Source organism: Leopardus geoffroyi, chromosome B1 (assembly GCF_018350155.1).
Source record: "Leopardus geoffroyi isolate Oge1 chromosome B1, O.geoffroyi_Oge1_pat1.0, whole genome shotgun sequence".
Taxonomy (NCBI): domain Eukaryota; kingdom Metazoa; phylum Chordata; class Mammalia; order Carnivora; family Felidae; genus Leopardus; species Leopardus geoffroyi.
This window is the reverse complement of record NC_059327.1, coordinates 160,011,375-160,025,060: the sequence shown is the minus strand read 5'-3', so window position 1 is coordinate 160,025,060 and position 13,686 is coordinate 160,011,375. Positions and strand designations below refer to the sequence as shown.

The window sequence follows — 13,686 nt, the reverse complement described above, 5'->3', positions numbered from 1 at the left end:
AAGTTCAATTCAGGATTGTCAGGGATACATACTACTGTCTTCAGTATCATCTAATCAATAATAGAGAAAGTATTTTTATTCTATTTATCTGACTCCTGTGTCTGTTTTTAGTTAGTTCTTAATTGTGGGCAAAAAAGTGTTGTTATTTGTTAGGACCTTCAAACTCCAAGAAAGTGAATAAATAATTACAATATGAGCTACACACATAGGTGGTGTATTAGTCTGCACAGGATAGGCAATGCTGTAGTAACAAATAAGATACAAAACTCTCAATGACTTAAAGCAATAAACATTTATTTCTCCCTCCTGTCACAGTCCAGTGTGAGATGGCTTGGCCTCTTCTGTCTTTTAGCTATACCATCTAGAATATGTGGCTTACAGAATCACTGCAATAAGGGAAGAAGGGAATGGAGCAGGCACATTGGCCCTGGAATTGATACTGAACACTTCTGTTAAAATTAGACATAACTATTCACATGGCTGTAAACAACTGAAGGGAAGCTTGGAAATATGGAGGAACACATGGGTACTTGGTGAGCACAAACTCTGCTATAGGTAGATTCAGAACAATCAGGGAAGGTTCAAAGGAGCAGAGTAGGGAAGAAAAAGGGTTGAGTGGTACTCAAAGTATACTTTGCCTATTTCATAGTTTTCCCAAAGCCAAATATTCTCTCTGAAATTTATCTGTATGATCTCTTCAGAATCCAGTGCCATCAAGCCATTTACAAATTAACTTAATATGAGAATTGAGGGTTTTTCCCATTAAGTGTGCGTTTTATCTGGGGTCTTCTGGAGACAATATGCTCTTGGTTTTATTGCAGATTTATTGTCTTTGTTCCAGTATGTATTATATTAGCCATGATTCTAGGAGAGAGAATTTTGGGTCCACAATATTTTTGAATACTTTGAGCTTTCGGTACTCTTCAGATCACATCAAATAGTGCTTTGGGTTTCTCCCCCCTAAGATGGGATTTGTTTGAGTAGGAGTCATCTAATATAACCACGTTTGTTAAGCATTTTCTCTGAATTAATCAGCTGGTATTTGTTAGTTTTTTTTCTAGGAAGAGAATCCAAGACCTTTCTAGGCCTAAAAAACAATGGGGAACCCCAGATAGGTAAGACAACATTACATAGTCTTGTTTGTGATGAGTGTGTTCCTTACATTAGATAGGTAAGTATTATTCTTACTTGCCCACTAACTTTGTATCCTAGGTTTAGTCACCTCTCTGCTCAGTTGAATTCACTGAACCAGTATCCTCCCCTCAGTTAAGTCAACATATGGAAGGCTAACCCTAAGTCAGTAGTTCTCAAATTTGTCTGCACATAGAATCACCTGGGGACATATAAAGCACTGATGCCTGGGCCCCATCCCCAGAAATCCTAATTTACTTTGTCTAGGGTGCAGCCCATGCATCGGGAGCATTAAAAGCTCCCCAGATAATTCTAATAAGCATACAGATTTGAAAAACACTTTGAAAATCTTGTGTTCATCCTTTGGGTTCAACTTTGCTGCTCCTAACACGCTGTCTCTAAGCCTTTGCCTAGAGAACACCTGTTCTCTGAATTTCCAGCCGATTGAACCCACTGTCCTCCTATCCTTGGCCACAGGACTCCCCCTTTTCTTCTTTGGCTCCTGAGTAAAGCCTTAATTTTTTTCCTTTTTTCCTCATCTTTTATTGCTTAAAAGAAAAATAATACATATTATTTTTAAAGCAATTTTAGGTTTACAGAAAAATTGGCCAAAAGTACACAGAGTTTCTGTATTACTACCCACTCCTCTTGTTTCCCATATTAGCATCTGGTGTTAGTGTGGTACATTTGTTACAATTGATGAAGAAATATTGACATACACTAAAGCCTATGGTTTACATTAGGGTTCAACGTTGTGTGTTATACAGTTCTGTGGACTTTGACAAATGCATGTCATGTGTTCACCATTACAGTATTATGTAAAATAGCTTCACTGCCCTTAAAAATTATCTGTATTCTACCTATTCATCTCTTTCCTTCTGTGCCCCCTTTCCAAACTCCTGGAAATCACTAATTTTTTTTTTTTTACTGTATGTATAGTTTTGCCTTTTCCAGAATGGCATAGTTAAAATGATATGGTACATAACCTTTCCAGATTGACTTCTTTCACTTAATGTGCATTTAAGATTCCTCCATGTCTTTTCATTGCTTAATAACTCATTTCTTTTTAGCACTAATTTGATTATCCATTCATCTATTGAAGGATGTGTTATTTCCGTCCAATTTTTGGCAATTATGAATAAAGATGCTCTAAACATTGATATGCAGGTTTTCATGTAGATAAAAGTTTTTAACTCGTTTGGGTAAACACCTAGGAATGCAATTTCTGGATCATATGGTAAGAATATGTTTAGATTTGTAAGAAATTGCCAAACATCTTCTAAAGTTTCTGCCAATCCCACCATCAATGAATAATACTTCCTGTTGTTCCTTCCACATCCTTACCGGGCATTTGGTGTTTGTATTTTAGCCATTCTAAATGTGTGTAGTGGTATCTTTCTCATTGTTTTAATTTGTAACTCTCTAATGACATGATGCTGAGCATATTTCACATGCTTATTTACCATCTGTGTATCTTCTTTGATGAAGTGTGTGTTGAGCTCTTTTGCCCACTTTTTAATTGGGTTATTTGTTTTCTTATTGTTGAAATGTAACAGTTCTTTGTATATTTTCAATACCAATCCTTTATCAGATGCTATATATTCATATATTCATATGAATAATTCATATATTGAATTCATAAAATTCATATATTGAAATCTAATCCCCAGTGTGATGGTATTAGGAGGTAAGGCCTTCTGAAGGTGATAAATCATGAGGATGGCATATGCATGAATGGGATTAATGTCCTTATAAAAGAGACTTCAAAGAATTCCTTACCCCTTCAGCAATGTGGGAACACAGCAACAACATGCCTGGCTATAAACCAGAGAGCATGTCTTCACCAGGCACCAAATCTGCTGATGCTTTGATCTTGGATTTTCAAACCCCCAGAATTGTGAGGAATAGACTTCTGTTGTTTATAAGCCACCCTATCTATGGTATTGGTGTAGTAACCTGAATAGATTAGGACATCAGATATGTGCCTTGCAAATATTTTCTCCTAGTCTGTGGCTCATCTTTTCATTCTCTTATCAGTGTCTTTTGTAAAGCAAAAGTTTTTAATTTTAATGAAGTCCAGATTATCAATTTTTTCTCTCATGGATCATGTTTTGCTTGTATTTTAAAATGCATTGCTAAATCTAAGATGACCTAGATTTTCTCTTATGTTACCTTCTAGAATTTTATAGTTTTGCATTTACATTTATATCTAAGATACATTTCAAGTTAATTTTTGTGATAGGTGTAAGGTATGTTTCTAGATTTTTTTTTTTTTTGTATGTGGATGTCCATTTTTTTTAGCACCATTTGCTGAAAAGACTGTCTTTTGTCTATTGTATAGCCTTCAATCCTTTGTCAAAGGTTAGCTGACTGTATTTGTGTGGATCTATTTCTGGGATCTCTCTTTTTGCATTGATCTATTTGTCTATTCTTTCACCAATATGATTGTCTGATTACTGTGGCTGATTACTACTGATTACTACTACTGAAGTCAGGTAGTAGCAGTCCTCTGATTTAGTTCTTCTTTTTCAATATTGTGTTGGCTATTCTGGATCTTTTATCTCTCCACATAAACTTTGGAATCAGTTTGTGAATATCTACAAAGTAACTCATTGGGATTTTGATTGGGATTGCACTGGATCTGATGACCAGGTTGGAAAGAACTGACATCTTGATAATATTGAGTCTTTCCACCCACGAACATGGACTCTCCATTTATTTAGTTCTTCTTTGATTTCTTTCACCAGAGTTTTATAGTTTTCTTTATATGAATCTTATACATGTATTGTTGGATTTATACCTATGTATTTCATTTTTTTTTCTGCTGCTAATGTAAATAGTGTTATGTTTTAAATTTTAAATTCCAATTTTTCATTGTTGGTGTATAAGAAATCAGTAGAATTTGTGTATTAATGTTGTATCCTGCAACTTTGCTATAATCTAAAATTTTCATTATTTTTAAATTTTTTTTTCAACGTTTATTTATTTTTGGGACAGAGAGAGACAGAGCATGAACGGGGGAGGGGCAGAGAGAGAGGGAGACACAGAATCGGAAACAGGCTCCAGGCTCTGAGCCATCAGCCCAGAGCCTGATGCGGGGCTCGAACTCCCGGACCGCGAGATCGTGACCTGGCTGAAGTCGGACGCTTAACCGACTGCGCCACCCAGGCGCCCCATAAAATTTTCATTTTTAAAAGGCTTGTTTTTAAACATTAAGAATATAACATGCTTAAATACTCTCTTTTTCATGGACGGGTACATACCCATATACATTGATGAGAGGCATGCACTGATAAGAAATGTGTTAATGAATATTGCTAGAACTGTTAGTAATCTTAGAACACTTCTCTCCAACCTGCTCCTTTTCCATTAACAAAATTTGAAGGAGTGATTTAATTAGACAATTGAGCTTAGAAAAACTAAGTAACCCAGCTTGGGGGTACCCAAACTGGGATTTGAATCTGTGTTCATAGCCCACAAAATCCATTTACTTACATTATATCACAATGGCTGTTTTAGAAAGATGTGGTCCCTTTGATGGCATGGAGAATTAGAGCCAGGAAGATTTATTTGAGGCTATTACAAAATGTAGGAGAAAAATAATGAAGGCTTGTCCTAAGAGAGTGGCTTTTAAGGTTACAAGAAAGGTTAAAGTCAAGATAAAGATGGGCAGGACTTAGTGACAAATGAAGAACCTGAGGGAGAGGAGGAGTCAAATATGATTTCTAGGTTTCTGTTTTTATTTTTAATATTTTTAATTTTTATTTATTTTGAGAGAGAGAGTATGTGTGTGCAAGCTGGGGAGAAGCAGAGAGAGAGAGAGAGAGAGAGAGAGAGAGAGAGAGAGAGAATCTCAAACAGGCTCCACACTGTCAGCACATAGCCTGACATGGGGCTCAAGCTCAGGAATCCTGAGATCATGATCTGAGCTACAACCAAGAGTCAGTCACTTAATCGACTGAGCCACCCAGGTGCCCCTTTAGGTTTCTGCTTTTAGAAACAAGGTGGAAAATGCTATTACAACTGCAAAAGGAAGCACAAGACGGGGGCAGGTTTGGGAGGAAGGTAGAGTTAGTCATGTGGGATGCTTTTGAGACATTCAGTAAGTATTTGGAAGTGTAGATTTAACACTCAGGAGAATATGTGAGAATTCTTGGAGATATTATTTTGGAAACATCAGTATTTAGTGATGTATTTTTTTTTTTTTTAATATTGAGGAAGAGGGAACCCTGGGGCACATGCCATTAATTGCCAAAGAGATACTGCCTAAGGAAACTGAGAAGGAGTAGGCTAGAGAATTAGAAGACAGATGTTAGCTGAACGTATTGTGGTAATCATTTCACAGTACATGCTGTATACCTTAATCTTATACATTGATGTATGCCAATTATTTCCCAATAAAACTGGAAGAGGGAGAGGAAGAGAGAGAGAGAAAGAGAGAGAGAGGGGGGAAATGAATCAGGACAGAGAGGGCCTCAAAAGCCAAGGAAGAAAATTATTAAAAGAAAAGTAGAACCTTTGAGGATACATTTAAAGAATTTGTGGTTGACCAGACTGACAAAGAAAGATTAGAGACCAACTCATAAATCTTCAAGTACATAAAGCAGTTTATACGGATGAAAGCTAAATAAATATTTGTTATAATAGGAGAAATTATAAGAATTTCAGAACAATTACACTCTGGAAATAGACCAATGAAAGCTGTTTTGTGTTTTCTGACTCTGGAAATAGGTAAGACTAGAGATTTAGCTGTTCAGAACAGGATGACTGAACACAGAATTCTCCAGAACCCATTCTAGGTCCCTTGTTCTAGAATTCTAGGGGTGTAATTGTGCCAGATTTTTGTTATATTTCATAGATCCATCAAACAGGTATGATATGGATAAGAATTCTATGCTCTGGGGTCAAGTCCTCATCATGGACCATAGAAGATTAAACACTTATTTCCTTGGTTTTATTAGCTATGTAACAGCTAAACATAAGTGATTTTTAAATGCTGTCAGAGTAGAGTGAAGAGTCATCTGCATAATATGTTACTTTGACATTTGGTTATTCTCCCTACCTTCTGATAAACATTGTGTCCACGTTTTTCTCCACTGTACAGTCTCTGCTCTTTCTTTTCCCACTGATCCTTCTCTTCCAGCTTACTTTGAACCAGATCTCCTGCCTTTTACATAATTCTCAATGCTTTTAGTTCATACTATGTGTTTTCTAGTTTTTAATGGCCAAGGTTTCAAGCAGATAATGATCTCATAAGGTTTCAGTTCCTGGGAGGCATCATGAGGATCATATATTATGAGCCTGGTTTAATTGCTGTGTCTAAAATACCTTTTGCTTTGAATTTGAAACAGTGAATACAAAACCAATATACACACATTAACATTGAACCACACAGGTTTGAACTGGTACCCAGATTTTTTTTGATACATACTATAAAATTACTGTAAAATATTTTCTCTTCCTTATTTTCCTTTTTAAAAATTTTTTAATGTTTGTTTATTTTTGAGAGAGGCAGGGGAGGGGCAGAGAGAGAGGGAGACACAGAATCCGAAGTAGGCTCCAGGCTCTGAGCTGTCAGCACAGAGCCCTATGTGGGGCTCAAACTCACCAACCGCGAGATCATGACCCAAGCTGAAGTCGGATGCTTAACTGACTGAGCCACCCAGCGCCCCTCCATATGATTTTCTTAATAACATTTTCTTCTCTCTAGCTTACTTTACTGTAAGAATACAACATATAATACATATACAAAGTATGTGTTCATTGACTATGTTATCAGTAAGGTTTCTGGTCAACAGTGGGCTATTAGTAGTTAAGTTGTTTGGAAAGTCAAAAGTTGTATGCAGATTTTTCAGCTGCATGGGGGTTGTGCCCCTAACCCCTCATTGTTCAAGGGTCAACTTATATATGTCACCTTTGCTTCCTAATCCTCGACTCCCTTAGCCTTTCTCACCAGAGCTTTGGTATTTACCCCTAAGATGCTCCTCACTTTTTCTATTACCACTGATACCCTCCTGGCCAAGTCCTTTTGTCTTTTGTTTTTGTTTTTGTTTTTCTTCAGTTTCCATTCTTGATGTCTAAGTTATATTTAACACTTTCTTATAATATTTGATGCAACTTGTCTTGCAATCTTCCTCTCCCATTCCATGGTGCTCTTACCTCTATCCACCAAATCTTCTCTTTTGGAAGCATAGTTACTGTCTTCCCCAATGTCACTCCCACTGTGGCCCTCATCACCTGAGGCCCCAACTTCTGCTGTAGCCTCTTCTCCCTGCAGTCATTCTCTCCTCTCCACCCTGTTTCACATTACCATCAAGTGAGTCCCCAGTTTTCACCATTCTTTCATTCATCAAACTATGATGGAACACCTGTCATATACAGCACTAAACTATCCTAGTGGGATAGCTCCAAAAGATTAAGTCATGTTCCCTCCTTTGGATGAACATACAGGCTGGAGAGGCAGGCACTCTTTGTCAAAACTGTGGAAGACCTTATAAGCCACAGTAAGGAGCTGGGACTCCACTGTAAAGTCAGTGGAGACCTTTAGAGTCTTAAACAAGGAGGTGACTTGATCAAATTGGAGTTTAGAAGACCACTCTTGCAGGGGTGTGGACAAAGGAGTGGGGATGATGGGATCTGGACAAGGAAAGCAGCCACGAGGATAAGGAGAAATGGATACATTTAAGCCATATTTAGGAAATGGAATCCACAGAATGTAGGGGATGGGGATATTAATTCATTGATTAATATTTCTATTGGTGACTCTGGCTAATGCTTACAAAGTAGAGAAATAAATATTGTGTACAAAAGTATTGACAAAGTTAAAAAACAGAGCCTTATGTTTTATTTTTTAAGTTTTTACTTATTTTGAGAAAGAGAGCACAAGCATGTGCATGTGTGCACGTGTGCATGAGTGGGGGAGGGGTAGAGAGCGAGGGAAAGAGAATTCCACCAGGCATCATGCTGACAGTGCAGAGCCCAACACGGGGCTCAAACCCACTAACCATGAGATCATGACCTGAGCTGAAATTAAGAGTAGGATGCTTAACTGACTGAGCCACTCAAAAACAGGGCCTTCTACATAGATAAGCTCAATTAATTGGCAATTTTAGTTATGTGCAAAGTTAGGTTACCAAGGCACCTTCTTCTGACTCCTTGGTGGGGCTTTTAGGGTCTCCTTCTGCCTGCCCCACCCACTGCAGCAATGCTACTTAATTATTTCCCAGCATGACTTTCTGCTTCTGTCCAAACATTGTCTTGACCAATACTGTCTAAACATGCTTTGATCAACATTTGATTATTCCCATTTCTCATGGTTACCCCAACATGGAACATGCCTCATTTCTGGCAATCTGTGCCTTTCACTTTCTTCCTTAAGCCTTTCAGGCTAATTCCACACACGATTCTCCTTTTCTTTTCCCCCTCTGCACAGTAATCATGCCTATTTTACAGACTAAAAAATCTAATGTCAGTAAACACTTAGCTCACTGCCTGGCCCACAGTATTTCAGAAATGGAAGCTATTAATATTACCCTGATACTATTTTGTTTTCTGACTTCCTGGTACAGGGCTTCACCCACAATGGAAGCTCAATGGAGATAGATGGCATGCCCATTTTATGTTGACCTGATTATAAATTACAGTGTTAATTATGCGATGGCAGAAACAGAACTCTTTCTAATTTTTGGTCACCACGTTTTAGGACAGGAGGTAAAACAATCTTATTTTAACTACCATAAATAGTTGATCTGTTTCTGATGCCTGGAAACTGTTACATTCTGTAATCAAGATAGTTCTGGAAGTGAAGCAACATCAGTATAGAAGCCACCAAGAGCCATTTCTAAGATATCCATTAGTAGTGAATTCCTTACCATTTGATTTTCTGCTTTTTAATAGAAAACTGTTTTGGGGGAATCAAGATCCTATTCGCCCTGTTTCCCAGTTTGCTTTGAAGGCTCAGCTGACCAAAAGACTTGAGGACCTTGCCCATCCCAAGGAAGTCTCCCACCGATATGTACCTAACAGGTTAGTTAGTGTTTGTGTGCTATCAGGTTACATTAGCAGGAGTCCATAGGGAAAATGACACAGAATCTAGCCGTTTTATCTGAAAGCGATAAATTGTCCAAACTATAGTAGAAAATTATTGAGGATTAAGGATTCTATGTATTTCCTAATCTGATTCTACAGTAAAACTTTTCCAGAGCAAGATTAATATTAGCCATTATAAACTTGTATTATACTGTATAATGTTTTAGATTACCAGGATTTTGAGTTTTTAATAAAGTGGTAGTATTACACCAGGGTATGTACCATATATAACATTGTTGTACATGAACTATTTATACATGCAACTTTTCGTGGATTTTGTATACCACCCGTGGGCTTGATTACCATTAATTAATTACTACATGTGAAGGTTAGAATATTGTTAAGGCTTTTGATACCCATTGCCAGTTTGTTTTTAATGCGTATTTGTTGAATGACTAGGCTTTCTGTTGGTTGGCTCTTTGAGGGAAGACTCTGGAGCAGGGGAGGGAATGGACTCAAGTAGTGAGGTAGGTTAAAGTAACAAGAAGAAGTTGAAGATACCATTATTTACCTGAAGTTTGGTTTCCAAGATAATTGATGTGTCCACTTTTCTCTTTTTGATATACAACTTTAGTCAAAAGTCAGCAAACTTTTTCTGGAAGGGGGCAGATAGTAAATTTGACCATAAAGTCTCTGTTTCAACTACCCAACTCCACTACTGTAGTAGGAAGCAGCCATAGATTTTATATAAACTGAACATGTCTGTCTTCCAATAAAACTTTAGAATTTTTGCATCTATGTTTATGAGGGGGATTATTCTGTATTTTTCTTGTAGTGTCTTTGTGGTAACGTTGTTTCTTGTAATGTCTTTACTCATTTTTGGTAATGCTGTCTTCATAGAATCAATTGGAAAATATATAAAATTGACATTTCTTGTTTATGTATTTTATAGAATCCACAGTGAAATCATCTGGGTCTGGAGTTTTTGAGTAGGATGGTTTTTAATTATAAATTCAATTCAAGTAATAGTTATAGGGCTGTTATAAATTTGTCAAATTAACACTTGTTAAGTGGAGCATGGAGTCACAGTTCAACAACAGATCATAACAGAATTTGAAATAAAGAAGCTTACTACTCACAGATCCTAGAAGAAGTATGACTCGAGGAGTCACATGGGCAGGTTAGGACAGAGGGCAGAGAGAGGCAGGACCTGAGGCACATGTCTTATTAGAACCTGCAGGTGGAGTGCTTTGGGTTTCCCAGGCAAAGGCCAGATTCATCAATTCAAACCAAAAGAGCAGGGTGTTGGTAGGCTCCTTGGGAGTTATATCTGAAGGATGCATAAAAGGAAGGCATTGAGGGTCAGGTGACGAGGACTGTTGCTGAAGTCCTATCAGGAATGTATATTTACTTATGCCTCTGTGGACTGTTATCTAGGGCATGTGCTTGTGAGAGGGGCCTGTATCATTTTAAGGTCCCTAGAGGCTGCTTGGCCAAACAAAATGGGTGCTGAGGCAGGAGTACCATGGAGGGGCTTAGTTATTAAACTCTTGACAAGGGCTATTAAGATTATATCTTTCTGAATGAGCATTGGTAATGTGTATCTTTCAGTTTTAAAATGTGTTGGCATAAAGTTGTTCATATATTCTTTTATTTTCCTTTCACTTACTATCTATCCAATCTCTAGTGATTGTCTATAAGAGACTAAGAAAGTATTTGGTTTTAAAAGTAGTAAATTTCCTCCTCTCACTAGTGTATTTTTTGGTCTATTTAGAAGATGCAATTTGGGACGCCTGGGTGCCTCAGTTAGTTAGGTGTCCAACTTTCACTCAGGTCATGATCTCACAGTTCGTGGGTTTAAGCCCCTCATCAGGCTCTGTGATGACAGCTCGTAGCCTGGAGCCTGCTTTGGATTCTGTGTCTCCCTCTCTCTCTGCCCCTCTCCCCCTCATGCTCTATCTCTTTCTCTAAAATAAATAACAAACATTAAAAAAAAGAATTTAGAAGATGCAATTTATTTATTACAGAAAATTAATCTGTTTTGGAATAGGATATTAGAAGCCAGCTGAAACTTGATGGCTGCAACTATTTCTGATTTCTTCCTATGTGGAAAATGGCTCAGCAGTAAAGGGGTAAACTATCATACTTGCTCCTAGGCCTAGAGCTGGAGGTTAGTGTTAAAAATTACTGTGATAAGTCTAATTCATATTCACTTCACTCAGTTCTTTTCTCTTCTACAACTTTCAGGGCTCAATATTACTACAGCTGTGGTAGAGAGTCTATAATCTGGGAGATCCCTTCTGCTGCACTGTTTAGCCAGCCGTCCAAAAGGATCCAGAAGCTGGCACTGCCCAACAGATTCAAGAAAGAATATCTATTAAATAGGTAAAGTACCTTGACAATCTCTATAAATTCTCACCTAATTTGGTTAAATCTCACAATATTTTATCTATTTTAGTGTATGTGGTTTTATGAACTAGAAGTCCACTTATGTTCAAAGAATCAGGGTAAAAAGATCAAATATTTGCAGCAATTGTAGGTAATCAGAAGGTTATCATCAGTAATTACATTGGACTCAAATTGTGAAGTTGAACTATGCACTGAACTTAGCATCATTAGTCAGTTAAAAGGAAATATGCAAATGAAAAATTATAGGTTTTTGCATTTTGTTGAATTTGATGTTTCTCTTATGCCTCTGTGACTTTTCAAATGTTGCTTCTTTTGCTTTGAATGATGAATTTCTGCTTGTCTTTAAAAATTATTTTAATGTTTTTGTTTTTGTTTTTTTTTTTTGAGAGACAGAGAGAGAGAGAGAGACAGAGTGCAAGTAAGGAAGGGGCAGAGAGAGAGGGAGACACAGAATCTGAAGCAGGCTTCAGGCTCTGAGCTGTCAGCATAGAGCTCAACGTGGGGCTCAAACTCGCAAACTGCGAGATCATGACCTGGGCCGAAGTCAGATGCTCAACCAAATGAGCCACCCAGTTGCCCCTCTCCTTGTCTTTAAAAGACAATTTTTGGGCACCTGGGTGGTTCAGTCAGTTAAGCATCTTGATTTCTGCTCAAGTCATGATCTCACCATTCATGAGATCGAGCCCCGCATATTGGGCTTTGCGTGGATCCTGCTTAGGATTCTCTCTCTCCCTCTCTCTGCCCCTCCCCCTCAAAATAAATAAAATAAACTTAAAAAAAATAAGTAAAAGACAGCTTAGGTGATACTTCCATATGGCAGCTAAGATTGTGATATGGTTCTTAGAAAAATGCTAAGTTGCATTAATGGAATATATACAGTGTACAGTTACAGGGAGGTGATGGTCCTACCCTATACTACTTTTGTCAAGACATAGTAGGTGGATGTTTCCACTTATGGATGTTATTCTTTAAGAAAATGATACTTATGTTAAGTGAAATGTCATACAGAGAAGGACAGATTCCATATGTTTTCACTCCTGTGTGGATCCTGAGAAACTTAACAGAAGACCATGGGGGAGGGGAAGGAAAAAAAATGGTTAGAGAGGGAGGTAGCCAAAACATAAGAGACTCCTAAAAACTGAGAACAAACTGAGGGTTTATGGGGGGTGGGAGGGAGGGGTGGGTGGGTGATGGGTATTGAGGAGGGCACCTGTTGGGATGAGCACTGGGTGTTGTATGGAAACCAATTTGACAATAAATTTCATATTAAAAAAAAAAACCCAAAATAAATACAAACATTTTTAAAAATTAAAAAAAAATGATATTAAACTTGAAACTATGCAGAAGGAGCTGCATGATATTTTGAGGCTTCTGGAAATATGTTACCTAAAAAATAGTTAAGAGAAATGACATGGGTAGCTTAGAGAAGAGACCAAGGAAGCAGTGATAGCTGTGTTCAAATATTTAAAGGGTCAGCATCTGAATGAGGAAAAGGAGGTAGAAGTAAAATTACTTTGTGTTGATCCTAAAACTAGATGTAGAACAAGGAATTTACAGAGCAGGAGGTGTCAGCTAAGTGTAGGAAAATCTTTCTGACTAGCTAGCCAGTAATGGAAATGTTTACCTGGAAAAATCAACTGCCATCGTTCCCACAATCCCTGAAAGTGTTCAAGCATAAGCTGGAATGATGACTTTACATGAATTTTAGAAGATTCCTGCATTTCAGGGAGAGATTGAACTGGGTAACTTGAGTCTTTTTCCATCGTAGAATCCAGCAAAAGAAGCCCAATTCCTCCTACAAAATTTCATTTCCTTATTTATCAGTTTGTGCAACAAAATCTGCAGATTTAGTTAAAATAGATATATAATTGGGGCGCCTGGGTGGCGCAGTCGGTTAAGCGTCCGACTTCAGCCAGGTCACGATCTCGCGGTCCGTGAGTTCGAGCCCCGCGTCAGGCTCTGGGCTGATGGCTCAGAGCCTGGAGCCTGTTTCCGATTCTGTGTCTCCCTCTTTCTCTGCCCCTCCCCCGTTCATGCTCTGTCTCTCTCTGTCCCAAAAATAAATAAACGCTGAAAAAAAAAAATAGATATATAATTTGTAGTTACATATCTATATTT

General features: G+C 37.8%; 1 protein-coding gene across 4 annotated transcripts in view; it reads left to right on the top strand.

Moving 5' to 3' along the window:
• The window catches only part of THEGL (theg spermatid protein like), a 56,287-nt gene that overhangs the window by 19,318 nt on the left and 23,283 nt on the right, over nt 1-13,686 (top strand). For 2 of the 4 annotated variants that reach the window (XM_045473946.1, XM_045473945.1), the window contains exons 3-5: nt 1,050-1,115; nt 9,028-9,156; nt 11,407-11,544. In XM_045473946.1, the coding sequence (XP_045329902.1) occupies nt 1,050-1,115; nt 9,028-9,156; nt 11,407-11,544 (333 nt within the window). The remainder of the gene's footprint in view (nt 1-1,049; nt 1,116-9,027; nt 9,157-11,406; nt 11,545-13,686) is intronic. The other 2 variants (XM_045473947.1, XM_045473948.1) reach the window with 2 other exon arrangements.